Source organism: Alligator mississippiensis, chromosome 3 (genome assembly GCF_030867095.1).
Source record: "Alligator mississippiensis isolate rAllMis1 chromosome 3, rAllMis1, whole genome shotgun sequence".
In the NCBI taxonomy this organism is placed as follows: Eukaryota; Metazoa; Chordata; order Crocodylia; family Alligatoridae; genus Alligator; species Alligator mississippiensis.
This window is the reverse complement of record NC_081826.1, coordinates 157,621,235-157,640,310: the sequence shown is the minus strand read 5'-3', so window position 1 is coordinate 157,640,310 and position 19,076 is coordinate 157,621,235. Positions and strand designations below refer to the sequence as shown.

The following is a 19,076-nucleotide window of genomic DNA, read 5'->3' as shown; positions in this document are numbered from 1 at the left end:
GATCCTTAGATCATTCAGGTGTCTGATCTTTGACTAAGAAAAGTCATAGTGGTATGTACCAATCTAACAAAAATGTTTTCCTTCCCATCTATATGAAAGTGCCTAATGGCATCAGGCCAGATTTTCAGAAGAGGTCCAAACATCTTCACTTTGGCACCTGAGCAAATGGGCAGATTTTCCAAGGTGGAAACAAGGGGAACAACTTGATGCTTGCTATATTTGAGCACTGGTCTGTTTATTTAGATGCCTCAATAGCAACTGAGTTATTTTGAAAATCTGGTCCATAATTCAGTCAAATACGTAATAAGGCATCTAAGTCCGTGTTAAACTCGGTGGGATTTTTTGCTTGGTTAAAGTAAGGCAGGTATTTAAATATTTTGCTAAATCAAGATGAGAGGTCCCAATCAAAAATGATCTGACGTTGATAGGAGTTTTGCTACTGACTTGGACAGGCTTTAGGACAATCCTATAGGTAAAATGGGCTGGTAAAAATAACCTACTAAGAGAGGAACATTTCAAAAACTGGGCAAGACACGAAACTTTGAGGCATAGGTGCATAATAGAGGCCCAGTTTTTCACCTAAACTTTATTTTCACCTATTTTAGAGATGAAGAAGAGAAAGAGAAAAAAAAATCTCACACAGATGGTACTGATGAAAAGGATAATGGCTCCCACCCAAAGGGTGTCAATCGGATTGGAAATTCCAATAACCCATTCCTAGATATTCCCCATGACCCTAATGCTGCTGTTTATAAAACTGGATTTCTGGCTCGGAAAATCCATGCAGATATGGATGGAAAGAAAAGTGAGTACCTATTCTTTTATCTCTTTGTGCTGCTCAGTAGTAAAAGGCCTTAGGGCCATAGGCAAGGACACTTCTGTTGCATCAGGGGATACTGAAGGAAGAAGAAACAAAATAGGGTTTTGATTATCACAGCAGAAAATAATATTATCAGGCAATTATGAGGACTGTTAAGTGGCCAGTGGCCTAAAAAGTTAATGATACATACATCCTTTTGCAGTTGCTTTGTTGCATTTGCACAGTGAAATGTAGTGTTGGACAATAATGTGCATCTTTTGTGCTTAAAGAAAATGAAGTTTGTAGTTTACAAAGCTGAAAGCCGTTTCATCTGAAGTACCTAGAGGTTATTTATATGCCTTTTCTATATGTGATACCAAATTACAATAACAAACATTTAAGGATTTTGCCCTCATTCAGCTATAGAGAAAAAACTGTTCTTACCCCTTGAAATCAATTTGCAGCCACACTGGGGCTCACATCTGTCACTAGATAACCTATTAGTCAATTCCCACAGATATTTATTGATATTTCAGAGTAACCCTTTAGTTTAGGATAGAGGTGGCCAACCTGTAACACGGGCTGCAAGTAGAATGCGCAGCCTTGTGGGTCACTTGGCAGACCTGGGAGAGGACAAGAGCACAGGGGCAGATAGGGTAGGAAGCATAAAACCAAGCAGCAGATTGAACAGGAAACACAGGGCATGAAGCAGAACAACAGACTGGATAGGAAGCAAGGGAGGGAACAGAAAGGAGAGCAGTTAATCAGGCAGAGGAAGAGAATTGGAGTGGTACTCAGGGATAGTGTGGGACTAATTTGTGGCATGCCTGCCAAAAAGCTTGACCCCTGCTGGTCTAGGAGGTCATTCCTTATTAGTGGAGTATAATTCTCCCCTTTAAATTAGGCATTGCACCCTTTCATATATATGATGTTATATATATAGTAACTCCTGGCCCCCTCTCCATAATAAATCTGCAGCTATTCCAGGTTACATTTGTTGCTTATAATGTCGTTTCCTTTTTTTTCTGTCCCAATAATGAAGGAAGAATTATCAAAGACCTCTTATTTATGTGTCTGTATTTATCATGTTTGCAGTTTTTTATACTGTGGTTAGTAACAACATCTGTGTTTTTCCCATTTTTTATTAATGTACACCTCATGTTGATTCATATTATATTTGTTGGTATTAAGACGGGAAGCAAAACCTGACATTATTACAAATTGTGAATGCCTGCAACTCTTGTTCAAAACAACTCTTGCATGACTCTTGGAGGACTAGGAGGTCTTTGGATATGGCTACTCAGTACAAGGCATAACCATGCAGTGATACTCTATGCTGGTACAGAACTCAATATAACCACATGAGCAAAACACGATCCCTGCTTCTCTGCAGAGCTAATTAGCTCAGGCACCGTGCCATGACAGTGTGCTATCCTGTTTCTGGTTCTGGAGCGAGAGTGTGCAGAGCTTGCTTGGGTATCTCTGCATGGCACTGCCTTGTGTGTATATACTCCTGCAGGTCACAGTTAGCTTGTGGGGAGGGTCTCCACACAGTATTGCATTCTGATGTGTAGGTATACACTTAGTACCTACATGTTAAGACTAGCATTTGCAGTCAGATTTCTAAAATAAAGCACTTTTACCTATATTTAAGTTCCTAAATGTAAGGTACCTTATTCTTCCTGATGAACTGATGATTTTAACAGATTCTGAGTGAACATTTTGACTTAATATCCTACTGCAGGTTTGTTAGTGCTGTCTGTCCCCTGTAGTGACTCTTAATGAATAATTGTGTGCTTGCCTTTGTTGTGTTATCTGTTTACAAAAGACTTCTTGTTTAATGGACTGAATTTTAGGGTTCCTGTGGCAACCATACCCAATTATGATTAAAGCATGGGGGCAGAATCTTCCCAGTTCACGCTGCAGTTTAGATGCCAAAGTCCCATTGAGTCAGTGGAAAGGCATTTTTGAAGAGTTTACTTTTTAGCTTTTGATCACCGTAGAGAAACTACAGCTTAGTTTTAAAGGTTACTGTGAAGTTTTTATCTGTTTTTATGGAGTTGCTACAGGGCAGTGTTAAAGTGTAGAAGCCACAAACATGGCAACCTGATTAAAGCCTCTGATTTTCTTCACAGAGAGAAAATACTGAACAGGGAAGGGCTCTTGACTTAGCTGAGGAAAGCATAATAAAAAGCAATAGCTGAAAGCTGAAGCTAGACAAATTCAGATTAGAAATTAGGCAGAACTTTTCTTATGAGCCAAGATAATTAACCATTGGAACAAACTCCCAGGGGAAGTGGTACATTTTATCTGTTGGTATCTTCCAACCCAGACTGGGATGCCTTTGATTAAATTCAGGAGTGGCTTGGTGAAGTGTCATGGCTGTGATATGTTGGAGCTGATTGAAAGCTTCATTTTGCCCTGAATCTCCCTAAACCTATGAATTGTGCATATTTGTACATTGGCATGTTTAAATATCCACTAAGTCTAACTTTAACTCTGAATTTTCCAGATTTGTAATGTCTATTTTGGATTACCATATTTACTCAGATACATGATGAGGTTTTCTCCCCAATCAGCATGGGAAAAAAGCCCCTTGTCTTACGTTTGTATACAAAGAAATCTCATTAAATACACTGTCGATCATTAAACTACTGCCAGAAGCAGCATGTGCTCAGCAATGGAAACCAACTATGACGTTGATTAAATACAGCTGAATTTGAGGATGGCTATAAAACACATAGCCCACACTCGGCAAACATACTGATGGGAACCTTTAAAAAAATGTTGGCCTTTAAAAATAATGGGCAGGTGTTCCCTCCACAGGGAACTGGCACTGGTCCTGGTTATACTGTAATACCAGGCTGGCACCAGGCAGGCCAGAGCCAACCCTAACTCCTTTTTTGATTTACTTACATTTGATCTTAGCCAAAAAGATCAAGACATTGATGAAAACCTACTGCAAGAATAGGTTAGTGCAGCTGATATGAGTGAGATATATGGTAGTGCCCAGTGAGCTCAGTCCCCCTCAGTGCTGAATTTTTTTCGAGTCCTGGTGGGCCACTATATGGCATACATTTTGACTTCTTCAGTTCCACAGCTGAGCTGCACTTTTCTTTTCCATTCCCAATAATTATGTTTACTACCCTTAAATGCCTGGCAAACATCACCAAATGGGGCCCCAAGCAGTTCCCCCAGAATCCTTCTCTCATCCCCTCTCTCAGCCTGCCACTTATGATTAGTGTTGCCCTACTCTCTATGAGGTGGAGCTGGACCAGGTTGTCCTGTGCCTCATCTGCATATACAGTTTTTGGAGGATCCCAGGATTCATGACAAGAAAATCTAGTTCCAGTCTTGAGTGGTGGGGCTAATTACCACATGGATCCCTTGTGGGGAGTATCTGGAGTACACACACATACTGAGCAGTGCTGAGTTTTGGGGTCACTGTGGCTGAGTAATGTTTACTTTGGTGGGACCCAGCCCAGTGAACTATATGGTAAATAATAAGCCTTTTTGCTCTGGACTAATATCATGCATAGTTTATATGGTAGCTAAGTAGGTACAAAACAATGCTTAAAAGTCTGTTTGTGGCGTATGTGTGCTAAAACTTGCAGCAGTTTCAAAAAAAGTAACATGCATCAATTCTGAATGAGCTAAGACTCTGAGTACTATATGCAAATTACTATAGGTATGCCTATTTCAAGGTCAGTGGGTGCATCTACATGTGCAATTCATGCGCATGAATAAACTCCAGAGCTTGTTACCCCAGTTTACTGCTCCTGGAGTGTGCTGTTCAAATTTGTGCAGGGAAGCAATAAAATCTGGAGTAATAAGCTCCAGAGTTTATTCATGCGCAGCATGTGGAGCAGAGTCAGAGCAGCCTGGGCTGGCAGGAGGTCCAGGGGTGAGCCTGGGGCTGCTTTCACCAGCTCAGCATGGGGAAGGGCAACCTGGTCCCCACCTGGGGCTGATTCCCTCTGCTCAGCATGCTGCGGAAGGGCTGGCTGGGGCATGATGCTGCTTCATCACGGGTGCGTTGAAGCACCCTCACGCTCGAGCCAGCCAGGGCAGCGTCTACATGTGCACTGCTCTGGAGTTTTTTAGAAATACTATCCTGCTGTAGAGTAAATTAGTTTACTGTGGCCTAATAGGGGCAAACATGTAGACGCATGATGTTTATTGCACAGCAAATTAGTCAACTGCGCAGTAAATATCTCATGTAGATATGCACAATGTTTTCAGATTTTCTCCTAACTTCCATGTGCTCAGGGAGAGCAGGGTCTGACAATAAGAAGAGGGAGAAGGGGCTGTGGCGGGGAAGAAATTGGGGGGTGGGCAGAGGGCAATGGGATACCTGACCCCTCAGCAGTGGGAGGGGGACAGATTCATGGCAGACCTTCAATAATTAGATTCTATACTTGACACATTATGACAAATTAATAAATTTTCCATATATAGGATCTAATTATTGGGGAGGGTCATCTTATATTTGAGAAAATATGGTAATTCTATCATTTAAGTCGCTTTCATTTTATCTCTTGCTTAATGTAGAATTTTCTTTCTTCCTTTTTCTGGGTTTTTAATCAGATTCCATCTTTTTCACTGTTTCTGCAAGCTCTGGAAGGTGCAGGAGGACAGGAAGGAGTGAGACCTCACTGCCAGTATTGTTGTTGGCAGCTGCAAGAGGAAATGATACTTCTTTGTGCCATGCCCTACTGAGCACTCTGTGGTGGTCATGAGTGGTGCCTGCCAGTGGAATCCAGAAGAGGCACACCCCTGCTGCTATCAAGCTTGCAAACTCAGAGAGACACCTATGTTGTGTGTGCTTTCTGCATGAGCCTTGATGCCTACTGAGCCTTCGCCGGCCTGTAGCTGTGACTTCTGTTTCCCCCTACAGCAGTCACTGAGCTGTCACAATGGCTAGCCACATGCTTCTTTGAGTAGCAGAATACAGAAAAGTCTTCGTTCAGGCCTAATTCAGGTTTCCTGTTGCTTAGACAAAGTGTAAAATGGGTTCCTGCTAAATGGGTTTCTTTGGTTTGTTTTCTCTTTAGCTCCCAGAGGGAAACGTGGCTGGAAGACCTTTTATGCTGTTCTGAAGGGAACAGTGCTCTACTTGCAAAAGGTAAAAGAAATATGTTTCTTTGGGAAGCTAATTAAAGATTAATTAATGCTATGATCCTCAGCCTTCCTTCAGATGAGCATCCCCTCTGCTACCCACACAGCATGTTTCTCATCCATAATCAGTAAAAGTACTTGAGTCACGTGTTATTCCTAACGCGCGTGCGCGCACACACACTTCTCTTTTCATCACCTCAAGGCCATAAGCTATTGTCCATGGTGCTGATCTGAAACTGGCCTTTTCTGTTCTAGTTCTGTTCACTAATTCAGGGGTAAAAAATGTTCTAAATTGGAGCAAAAAACTAAAATGTCTTAATTTCCTGTGGAGCAATTTTTAAAAAGTCAAGTCTGAGTCATATATGGTATAGAAATACTCAATATAATATTATATTGAAATACCAAATGTAACATAAAGGTCAGGACTAAGTGAATTGAAAAAACAACATTGCAATGATTCATTTAAATGACTTCTCTCAGAAATTTCATCAAAATGAACACATTCACATAAGAGCTTGATTTTGATTAAATAGTGGTTTCCCGGAGAAAACTATTCAGAAATATTTTGACCAGCTTCGGTTTGCGCTTTCTTCTTATGACTACTGAGCAGACAATTTTCATGTATAACACTGTCTAGATTGGTTGTGTTCTACTTCTCTCCCACCATAGCCATTTGTTTCAAAAGGGACAGATTCCAAATGCCATTGACATCAAAGAGTGTCCTTTGATTAAGTTTCATTGGTCTTTGGCTTTAAACTTTTCAGGGCAGGTACTCTATGTTCAGTACCTATTGCACTGGGGTTACTGCTCCATAATTGGGACCTTTGGATGCTGCCCTAGAATAGCTGTATAGTTGAATCTTGTATCCAGAGTATATGCTATAATGCATTACTTCAAGGTGAAGGCATTACCATATGACCATTTCTTTACACTGCTATAATAATAGTGTAACAATGCCTAGTTCTTGGCATGTAAAAGCTAATTCTCTGCCCCTTAACTGCCACTTGGGCTGCGTCTGAGAGGACCACCAAGGACCTTGGGCCTCATTGCCTTGCTATGTCAGCCCGGCTTTGAAGAAGTTAGCAAGAGGAGCCTTTGGGAGAGGTTGAGAGGAGTAGATCCTGTGTGGGACACAGGGTATCTAGAAAAGGAGGTCATCATAGAATGATGGAGCAAGGGGAAGCTGGTGGAAGACTGAGGAGGAAATGGGAGATGGAGAAGGAATATCTTTTTGTCAGGTGGACTGGTATTAGCAAAGGGTGCCCGTCAGGGTAACTAGAAACAATGGCCACAAACTGAAGGAGAGCAAATTTAGAATGGACATCAGGAAAAAATTCTTTACAGTGAGGGTTGCCAAAATGTGAAATACACTTCTAAGGGAGGTGGTGCTGTCCCTTTCCTTGGAGGTATTTAAGAGGAGATTGGACAAACACCTGGCTGGGGTCATCTGACCCCAGCACTCTTTCCTGTCCAGGGCAGGGGGTTGGACTTGATCATCTAATAGGTCCCTTCCCACCCTAAGATCTATGGAATCTGTGGTGATTGTGCACTATTGTTTCTTCCCCCCCGCTATTATAGGAAAGCATGTAGTAAGAGATGATTGATCCATGCTCCAAAAAGTTTTACAGACTAAATAAAAAAGGCAGACAGAGGATAGAAAGTGAAAGTACCGCAGCAAAAATTGACTTACCCAATGTCACACAGCATATCAGTGGCAGGGCTGGGAGTAGAACCCTGGCATCCTAAATCTTAATCCAGTGCCCTTTCCTGTACTCTTATCAGTGTGAGTCCCATATTATATTAACCTGAAATTCTTGACTGGTTTATCTTTGTTATTTTAAATGAATGGCAACCACCTTCCTTTGGAATTTGACTTCTGGAATAAATCGTTGTTAGCATTTGCTTCGAGAGGCAGAGCGATTACATAAAGCAATTCAGTCAATTATTAAAGTTGCAGTGTCCATGGGGCATGATTTTATTTCTTGACATGTACCTGAAAGGGGAGGATTCACTTAATAAGCTTTCAAAAAGGAAACATGTTAAGCCTCTCCTCTCTATTTTCATATCTTAATAAAATGCTGTTATGGGTAGTGTTAAACACTTTGTATTTTGAAAAATAAATTAAATACTGGGAGTGTAGAGGGATATTTCCTGAGGACCCTTTCTTCCCCTTCATCCTTTGGAAAGTAAGAGTAATCTCCCATCTAGCTCCCAAAACAAAAATGCACTGATGGAGTTCACTTGTCTTTTGTGTCACTTCAACCCCAGTTGGCAAAGCATTAACATTCTTTTATAGGAGTTGAGTTATCATGGTGTGTCTTACTGCTTCATCCTGATTTCTTTAATGCATTTCTTTCATTCTCATAAATCCTGCAGTGAAAAATGGGGCTTCAGGAGATGTCAATTCATGGATTAATTTTTAATAAATCCCTTTTCAAGCCCCAAAGGACTTCATGACATGTTTGAGAATTTTGAGCTTGTTTGCCCCAAGCTCATGCACATGATTCCCCTGCGCTGTCACAATTAACGATTGTCTTTTTGACTTGTCACCTGACTGAGCAGAGCTTTGCATGAACTTTCAAAATGAACCCTCAATCTTCAGGAAGAAAGTAAATATGGGAATTATTAGCTCACATTCTTTTCTGTTTTGGGAAAAACAAAGGGTTTAAAATTAGTTTGGCAAGCTTACCAGCTCACCAGTAGCACAACCTACTGAGTTGTGGTTTCCTTCTGCAGTATATTATATTAAGATTATCCTGACTTCTAGGAGATCTGTAGAAATCCTGGTTTCCATGGAAGGTAGTCTGAGAAATGTAGTGCCCTGCTACTGACCAGCTCTGTGTTCTCAGGAAAATCATTGCCTTTCCCTCTGCCTCCATTTCCCCTTGCATCTTTTGTCTGCCTCATCTCTTTGAACTCTGACGTCTTCAGGCACTCTCTCCCTCTGCTTGCACAGCCCCTATCAGAGTGCAACCCCAATCTGATCTGCTCCCTCTGGATCTTCTTGGCATATAAGTAATACCTTATTTATTTGCATTTCACTTGTACATTTTTAACAAAAATTAGCCATTCAGAATGGGGGTGGGCAGTATCTTAAGTGACCAAATTGATTTCTGCACCAAAACAGAGGCATGGGGATGCTGGAATGGCTGTGGGGGAGCTGTGCTCAGCTCCTAACCTCATGAAGTCAGGGTGGTGTCTACTCATCAGCATCATGCACCTTCTACCTACAGTTGCATAGCTAGTGATTTAACCCTCTCATAGCTGCTGCTTTATTAGCAGCAGTTTTAGCTGACAAGTGGACTTCGGTCCTGCTCCATGCAGGCAGTGTTCAGCTATGATTGAGCCTGTGCTGTGGCAGGTAAGATTCTGGAAAAAATCTTTTTTTCTCCATTCTGCCTTCTAAAAACAAGGGGGCATGTGGTATGGCATGTGAATAAATCCAGTAATTGTTAGATATCTTACCCTGCCAGAGGGTAACTAAGCCCCGATTATGTTCTCATGACATGGGCATGGATGTAGAAACCATTTACTATAGGGACAGAGTAGGGTGAGACTTTGCTCTTCACCAGCTGCTCCATAGTAACTGCCCATTTGTATGCTCTTACCCCACTGTAAGTGGTAGCTGAATTGCAGCAGTTTAGCCCTTGGACGTAAGTGACTGTGTTCTAGCTTCTGCTTAACATCAATTAAGAACATGCACATAAGCAATTACCATAGAGCAATGACATGCAGAAAAGCTCCTCCCCATTTATCTGGTGGTAAAGTGTTAATATGTACATATCATATTTTTTTTACCAGTTTATCTCACTATCCCTGTTTCTTTTTAAAGACATTTTCAGCGCCAGTATCTAAGTAACTTGTATTGGGATTAGAATGGGTAGACTCAGACATTATGCCCACATATCTATTCTGTGGAATCGCTCCAGTGCTAAACTGTTGTACTGCATATTGTTTCATGTTTTAATGAGTGATTTGAAAGGGATGGTTTGTGAATCAGTGAGCAGTGAGACTGCTGGAGGGGGCTCAGCTGAAACACTTGCAATTAGCTAGCTAAATATGTCTGCACAATATTATATAAAATAAGAGATTTGACATGTTTGTGATGTCTGCCCTGTTCATGGGCATCTCCAGGCCAAGGTTAATTTCCTGCTCTCTGATTATAATCTGATAGGAATTTAGCAGAATAGGAAACTGTCACTATGTCTATTCATTAAACTGAGCTGAAATGTGATGTGCCTATAGAAGACAGAGCTATAAGGGAAGAATGGTAATATGAACTGGCTTGCAAGAAATTTTTCCTCAGCAAACAGTGCAGTAAAGCAGGCCTTAGATTTTCCTTTTGATTCGATTTTGTTTTCGTCAGTAGTGTGATATAGCATTTCTTTATAATGATATGGGCTTTAGGAATACTCCTTATAACTACTCATCAAGTAATAGAAATGAGTTGATACAAGAGAAAAGTAGGATGTAGAGTTATTGTCACAGAGACCCAAGTTAAGTGTCAGCTCAGTGGGAGTTATGGGACCTTTGAAAGGAAAGAGTTTTGGAACTATGACATGTTAACTCAATCGGTTTGTCCATGCGTTGCACAACAGCTTGTAAAAAGTAAAATACCCTGCTTTGCCTTTCTTAATCCATTTGTAATGAAGCACAGACAGTGGGTCAGCTGAAGGTAGAAGAGTCAGTTTTGATCAGCTACCTGAGAAGCCAAAATACACGTTCAGTAGGACACCAAGGAAGAACACGGCATTCACAAATACATGGGGTTCTTAATGATGTCACAGCTCCTGGCAAGTCTTCAGAACATTTCTCTTGCACTACCTCCATCTGACATGGTTTGGGCTTGAGCCAGCTGCCATCCAGGCACTCCTATCTCTTTCAGACATTAGATCATCGGGGGGAACTTCCTTCAGTTCCTGTTTGAAAGAAATGTGTGGCTGGATATTTTCCAAATACCAGGAGCTCTTCAGTATAAGTGGTCTTACAGCATACCAGTTGCACAGGATCAAGGACTTCTGTTGAAGAAGTTTGACTGTCCATTTCAACCGTTGAGAGTGTTTGCACAAGTGAGACAAAGTAAAATAATTCAAAGCAATTTCAAAGGTCTTGGTCAGGGCTTTTAGGGAAGTTAACAGAGCCACATAATCCATGGTAGTGTAGGCTGCCAGTCGGCCCGTTATGATTAACATGGATGTAAGAAGGGATAATACATCAGTGAAGCTTGCTCAGAAGGGGTTTAGGCCACTTCAGGGAGTCAGTACACAGTTGGAGTTGACTTGCCATCATCTTTTCAAAAATCTGTGGCAACAAGATGGGAAGTAAGACTAGCAATAGCTGTCAGGATCATTGATGTCCAATGCCAGCTGCTTGAATGAGGGCTAGACCACCATATGCTTAAGATTTAGCCATGCTTGTTTGTCTCCATTAAACATGATTTGCAATGATCCCTATTACTTGCCACTTGCTTTCATCAAACCAGTCCCTTGAGGCAGCACCACACAAGGCCTGCTTGGTTGCCCTCCTCTGCTCACGTCTCATTTTCATGCAGACTAGGAGCCAGATCCTGTTGCACCAAGTAGGCACCTAAGTATAAGCCTATTCCACCCTGCTCTAGTCCATGAAAAACAGCCATCAGAAAAGATGGGTGTGTCCTCCTCCTATTTGTTACCTTTTTAAAATTAGTGTTAAGAGATCAGAAGGTCAAGTATAAAATGTTGATGCATCGGTATTTTTTCAGGGCCTTGAGTCTGGTGGAATAGACTCACACTTAGGCAGCTACCATATTTTTTGCATATACCATACCCTTGAATATAACATTCTCCCTATTTTTGCAAGGCCTCAGAAATGAAAAAAATCTTACCATGGAGTTTGGGTAAGTGGCAGAGGACTGGGGTCTCCAGAGCTGGGGGCTGGGAGCTGCATGCCAGGGCCCAAGCAATATGCTGGTACTGGGGCTGAGCAGCTTGGTAAAGCCCAGTCTATCATGTCAGAGCTGTGGCCAAGTGACATGGCCCAATCTGGCATGTGGCCCAGTGGGACCCAATCTGGCATGCCAGTTCCAGAGCAGTAGGGTGGCCCAGTAAGGCCTGAGCCAGCAGGCCAGCTCTGGAGCAGTAGGGTCTAATTCAGTATACCGGCTCTGGGGTCATGTGGCCTGGCAGGGTCCAATCTAGTATGCTGCCTCGGAGGCTGTATGACCTGGTGGCACCCTATCCAGCACGCTGTCATCAGTTGTGTGCCAGGTCTGATCCTACACACTCACTGTCGAGTCACATGCAGGCTCCAGGGCTGTGAGTTGGGTTGAACCTGGCACTGCAGCCACAGACCAGCCCTACACACCTCTGCATGGGGGCAGAAATTAATGGCAGAGGGGTGGAAAGGGAGGGAGCAGTGGCTTCCAGCACTGCAGCAATTAATACTTGCACCACTCCACTGCCCTACCCCCAAATTAATTTCTGGACCTGTAAGAAGCCCTTTTTCTTGCGTATAGTGTGCACTCTAATTTTTTCCAGCTGGTTTTGAAGGAAAAGGTGAGGGCTAAGGTGAGTATGATTAAATATGGCAATCGGATGAGGTTCTAACTAAATAAAGGTTTTTAGGGGGAGTACCCTGGCATAGTAAGCATTTAAGAGCAAATCCAGGCAAAGATTATCTTGGTTCATTATATGGCCAACTAACTAGAGCAGCTAAACTGATCAGGACTCTGCAGGAGCTAGAGTGATGGAAGAGGAGGTGAGTTGCCTTCTCGCACTGCCACAGCATAGGACCATGCTAACTCCTTATGCTACATTTATTTAGATTACTTAGATTCAAAGGTGTTCTTTTGCCAGCAAAGCTCCAGTCTTCTACCATTTTATTTCAGCCATTTCAGGCAGAGGGAAAATGATCATGACTTTTATACATGGTAGGGAAGAGTGATCTGTGGGCTGGTGGATTAACTGGTGACTGCAGATTTTTATAAATGCCTGTCTGCTCCAACAGAGCATTTGATTCAGTTTCAGCTGACTTATCGTAGGGGGCACCAAAAAGTAAGTCTGCTAGCTGTTGTGCAAATGAGCAGCTCTGTCCATATTCTGGGGCAAGTAACGATTCACTCATGGAATTGGTGTCACTCACTACACCCCTAGCACAGAACAAACGCAGCCTGTGTCCCTCAACGTGATCAGCTCAGGAGGCCACGTGGGAGAACCGCAATGAAATTGTAACCCAATGCACCAACAGGCCAGTTACCCGTCCCAGGATGATGAGTTTTCGAGAGACCCCATTTAGCAACAGCTTCTTGGACTCTGGCTTTAGGGCAGCTTGTACATCCCCAAAACAGCGGCTCAAGCTTTCCTATGCCCTGTGGACTATATCTGCAGGAGCTGAGAGCTACGCCAGTCTGTGCCAGCTGAGGACCTATTCTCTGTTTAAAGCCATTCATCTATGCTGAATTTGTCTTTCCTAGAGCAGGTCTCTGACAAATGTCCAGCACTAGATCAGTGCCTGACCAGCCCCCAGCCCAATAGCTATTGGTAATCAGGGCGACGGATCACCCAGTGCCTTCTCTGGTTTGTTTACCCTTGATCCAGGCATGGCACATTTTGTGGCAATTATGTATCATGCTGCTTAGTACTAGGAAGCTGAGAGAAGAATAAAAGACATTCAGGTTGACTAGTGTGAGCTGGTTGTAGGTTAGGGATATAGACAGGTGAAGGGCTGTTTACACCTTTGTTTAAGAAACAATTCTATCAGCTTATCCCGTGGCAGCCTTTCCAGCAAATTACTTCTTCCCTTCATGTGCCCCTTTCGTTACTTGGCCATGAGGTTACTTAGGCACCTGTGCCTGGTGGACTAGAGTCTTTACTTCTCACACTGCAGTGCTCCAAATGTCACTTGGAATATTTTTTTTCACTGACAACCAGAACTATGATTTTGATGTCATTGTGGTCCTAAAGCAATCAAGAACAGAATGAGTTCCCAGGCTGAAACTTTCAGTACTGAGGAATTTAGCCTATTGTTGCTGCAGCAGCTTCAGTTATGGGCCAAGACCTCATTGTGCCATTGCTGTACAAATACAGAACAGAAAGATGGTTGTTGCCCCGGAGAACTTATAATGTACATATAAAATATGAGTACAGGACAGGGCTTATTTGAGGTGGTTGCCTAGAAGTAATCTGAAAGATCTCTTTCAGTCCTGTATTCCTGTCAGAGACAACAGAACAGAAGGAGTGGATTGACTTGGGAGTACAAGGAAACCATGAGGGAATGTTGATCAGCACTTTTAGCATGTTTGATAGCCTGACCATTGCCAGATGTTTTGTAGCATTACAGAAAAAGAGAGGTTATAAAAGAAGATACCGTGTTAGTTGGGGATTCGTTAAAAAGAGGTCCTCCCAAAGTGAAGAGGCAGCATGGGGGAAAGTCACAAAGTACTTACAGAAGCAAGTGATAGGAGCTAGTGTCTTGGGCCAGTCAGAGAAGAAAGTGAACTTCTTGATGGTGAAAGCAAGGGATAGGCCATGAAGGTCCCTGAATATTCGTTCCTTGATGTGGTAGAGAAGGGGACAGTTTGTGGAGGGATGCATAGAGGTGATTTATCCTTTTCATGATTCCATCCTTTCTGCTCTTCCCTCTTGTTGGGAAGATGATGGTAGAATTTCTTCACATCTTTTGTAGAGAGATTAAAGAATATGAAAAGGTAGCATTTTAATAGCAGGAAAGGCACATGTTTTAGGGCTGATTAAATTAAATTTCAATTTTTTAATGTTGCTGATGGCCCTATGTGAGGCAAGACTTTATTGCTTTTCTTAGGTTAAAGAAAGAGATTAATAGTATAGAATAATTTATACTGTCTTTTCATTTTTAAATCCTGCAGGATGAATATAAACCAGAAAAGGCTTTGTCAGAGGAAGATCTTAAAAATGCAGTGAGTGTACACCATGCATTAGCATCAAAGGCAACTGACTACGAGAAAAGGCCTAATGTTTTAAAGCTCAAAACAGCTGATTGGAGAGTCCTGCTTTTCCAAGTCCAGTGAGTTTGCAAATTTATTATTTTGATAGGGGTGTTCAATTTATGGGAAACAAAAAGGTGGGAACAGAGGGGACCATATTTTTTAACATTCTGGGATGGAGACGAGTCAGCATAGATTTGTGACTTGAAGAGTTAAATCAAAAGCTTAAAGAGCTTTATCTTTTTAGCTAATCAAAAATAAGCCGGAGAAGTAACTTGATTATGATGTATATATACTTCACGGGGAGAAAATGCTGGGCACAGAAAAGCTCTTTAATTTAGCAGAGAAAGACGTAACAAGAAGCAGCAACTGGCAGTTGAAGCCAGATGAAATTAAAATTGGAAATAAGACACACACTTTTAACAGCAAGGGTGATTAATCATTGGAACAAGCTACTTAGGGCAATGTTGGATTCTCCCTTCTCCTTGTGTCTTCAAAATAAAACCAGATTCCTTTCTGGGAAGTAAGTTCTATTCAAACATAAGTTTTCTGAGCTCAGCACAAGAGTCCCTGGCTGGAATTTTCCAACCTGCACTATACATGAGGTCAGAATTGATGATTTAAAGGCTCCTGGGTTTAAAAATCTGAATCTATGCCCTGATCTTCCACAGAGAATTTCATGGAGCCCTCCTGAAGTCAGTGGAGCTTTGTGAGGGTACAGTAGCTTTCAAGCTACTTGTATAGGTTGTCAGCTTGACTTGGGAAGCCAAGAGTTGCAGCTTCAAAGAGATAGAGAGAGCTCACAGTAAAGGATTCTAGCTTGGTCTTAATACTTTTACTCGCAACTTTAAATATTGCTTCTGTCTCCTGACATTGAAAAAAAAAATTGGATTAAATACATTTGGTGTTGTTCTGGCCCACTTGCAGGTGGCCACAGCACATTCCTAATATACCAGGATGTGATGCAGCTGTTTAATCCAGTTATAGATCCCATGGGGTGCATCTACATAAGATGTTTACTGTGGAGCTGCCTAATTAGCTCCGCAGTAAACTTTCTATGTCTACAAGTGCGGCCCTATTAGATCGCAGTAAACTAATAAATGCCACTGTAAGTTACTACTTGTACATACAAGTACTATCCTGCTGCAGTGCTATTTACTGCACAGCAGTGCATGTGTAGATGCTAATGGGGCTGGCTGGGGCATGAGGGTGTTGCCTGCTGGCTAAGGCCTGCACTAAAGCACCCTCATGCCCCAGCGAGCTCCTCTAGCATGTTGAGCTGGGTCAGAGCAGCCCCAGGCTGGCAGGCTGACACCCTGGACCCCCTGCCAACCCGCTCAACGTTCTGCAGTCTCAGGTACACATGTAAATGGAGCACCTGAGAGCAATAAACTTTGGCACAATATACAGAGAATAGAAGACTGAGGGGGGATTTAATAGTAGTCTTCAACTACCTGAAGGGTGGTTCCAAAGAGGATGGAGTTAACTGTTCTCAGTGGTGGCAGATGACAGAACAAGGAGCAATGATCTTAAGTTGCAGGAAGGGAAGTTTAGGTTAGATATTAGAAAGAACTTCCTCACTAGGTAGTAAAACACTGGAACAGGTTACCTAGAAAGGTTGTGGACTCTCCATTCTTGGAGGTTTTTATGACTTGGCTAGAAAAACCTTGTCTGGAATGATCTGGTTGTGGCTGGTGCTGCTTTGAGTAGAGGGTTGGACTAGATGGCCTCCCAAGGTCCCTTCCAACCCTAATTTTCTATCATTTTCTGATTAATTGCACAGGTAGATGCATCCCTGGTGTGCTAAAAAGTGAACATGTTCTTACAATACTCACAAATACAAGCTTGAAAGGTGCTGTAGGTTCCTTTTAGGTAGAACAAGCAGCAAAGTGAGTTTGGGAACAGTAGGCAGAGAGATGAACTCAGTCTAATACTTTAGGGTTGATTTCTGTACATGTATGATCCTACTACAAGGCCTAGTCTGATGGGGTTTTTGTCTTTCTGAAACGATTTTTGCATCTTTTTCAGCCAGTATCCTGCAAGGCATTAAGCACAGGTTTTTCTGTATGCAGTGTAGGACTACTCACGTTGCATGGAATTGTGCTCACAGGCTTTAGTTGGAAAAGAGAAGAAAAATGGACACATGCTTTACTTGCATGTAACTTTGTCCCAAACCAGATTTTATACCATCCAGTAGGCTTCTCTTGTTTCCTTCCTGTCTCGCCATCATCATCAGTGCTTCATTTGGTGGCACTCCCCATACAATTTTTAATTGGCCTTGCATTTCCCTAGTATTTAAGAGACTTTAATTAAAAGATCTAGAGATCTTTGTGGTACTGCAGGTCCTGGCTTGGCAGTAATCTCAAGAGTATTCTAGAGAAGCAAGTTGGTTGGGAAAGAACTGCATTTGTGCATATTTTTCTACATTAGGAAGCAAGAGACGGGGGATGACTGATACAGTTGGTTTTTTTGGCAAGGGCCAATATTTAGGTTTAAATTTTATCAAGAAGTAGCTTCTGCATCTGTACTCTGTGACTGAGTGGTTGATTAGGGAAGGGAAGTTATTACTGATCAGTTTAATGGCATAGCTATTTGGGGTTCAGTGAAAGCAGCTAAGGGCAAAAAGAGAGCTGGGAAAATGAGGAGTTAGAGCATTTTGACTGTCATCCAAGTGGATGCTTTCAGGGCACAGGCCAGCCTCTGATCAAAGTGGTGTGAAAGAAACGTATTTGTTGTGTGTGCTAGTCATTATTGGAGACAGGATGCTGAGTTAGCTGTTCCACAGGATTGAGCTCATGAGCCAGTCCCTAGGTGTCACACTGATGGTGAGGAGGTAGTGGGAAAAGAAAATGGGCCCACAGGTGTCCTCACTGATATTTGTCTGCCTTCCTCAGAAGTCAAGATGAAATGCAAACCTGGATTGACAAAATCAACTGTGTTGCAGCTGTCTTTTCTGCACCTCCGTTTCCAGCTGCTATTGGCTCTCAGAAGAAGTTCAGCCGCCCGCTTCTGCCTGCCACCACGACAAAGCTCTCTCAGGTGAGCTGCCATTCTAGTGAGCACATTGCCTGTGATAGTGATGCCTTTGGTTGACGGTAACTTTGGAAGGGGAGTGCAGGGGCTACACTATTTTCCTGCTATTCCAATTCAGATCACTATGCACAAAGTGGTGCTAGAACTTAGAAATAATGGGTATTCTTTACTTGCTTTTTGGCATGAGAAATATTTGCAGAGTGGGGCAGGATTGGTGAGGGAGGGAGACTTTGACAAAGCTTATTTTCCTGAAGGAAGGGATCTTGTAGCTTTATATTAATTTTATATTGGGTACAAAGCCCTTATTCCATGTGAATGGCTGAATGTATAAGAACAAAGAGGTTACAGGCATGAGATATATGCTCCTGTAAGATTTATATGAACTATGTCTTTGAGCCCCCTCCTGTTCTAAAAACAAAGGTATGAGTATTTTTTTATATGTAAATATTTTCTTGGCTCTTACTGACTTGCTAGAAAACTGCAATGCTCAGGACTCTTTGGGATTTTTTGGATGATAGAATTGAGTTTGAGCCACTTTCATGGCTCCTTGGTCCAGCTGTGAGGTGGTTCATCATCATCAATCACCCAAAGTCACTTAGAGCAGCATCAGAAAGGCTCTAATGCTGCCCAGGCTGCTGAACAAAGTACTCTAAATGCATGCATCCACCCTCATCTCTAGGACCTATGCAGGTGATTTGCATCTATTCACCACTTGGGATGCCTCCACATCAGAGGACTTTCTAGAATGTAAGGTAAACCAACTTTGTGCTTCCCTGACACTGTGTCAACACAAGTGTATTGCTTACTACCAGCTTCTTGAAATGTTGAGACATGAATGACTGGTGCCTCCTGCAACTGAGGGGGCACCATGGCAGCAAGCAGGGACCACCCGCAGCTGCTGCCTGTGGTTGTGTCGGTGAGTGGGGACTGCCCGCAGCTGCCACCGGCTGCGTCGGTGGTGGGGGGTGGGGTGGGGTGGGGTGGAGGGCAGGTGCGAGCAACAACTGTCTACAGAAGCTGGTGGCGACTTCAGTGTCAGCCAATCTCAGGGGGGCACATGCCCTCCCTACGCATCGCCTATGTAGTTGAGATTAAATTTTGTGAGACACAATCTCCCTGATCTTGATTGCTCCTTTTCATAAATTTTTAAAGACCTGTTACCATCTTTACAGCTTCCTGATTCTGATT

At 42.5% G+C, this 19,076-nt stretch overlaps 1 protein-coding gene across 5 annotated transcripts in view; it reads left to right on the top strand.

Moving 5' to 3' along the window:
- The window catches only part of PSD3 (pleckstrin and Sec7 domain containing 3), a 178,920-nt gene that overhangs the window by 139,701 nt on the left and 20,143 nt on the right, over positions 1-19,076 (top strand). For all 5 annotated transcript variants that reach the window (XM_019490691.2, XM_014596132.3, XM_059724583.1 and 2 more), the window contains 4 exons: positions 606-805; positions 5,854-5,924; positions 14,778-14,935; positions 17,750-17,894. In XM_019490691.2, the coding sequence (XP_019346236.2) occupies positions 606-805; positions 5,854-5,924; positions 14,778-14,935; positions 17,750-17,894 (574 nt within the window). The remainder of the gene's footprint in view (positions 1-605; positions 806-5,853; positions 5,925-14,777; positions 14,936-17,749; positions 17,895-19,076) is intronic.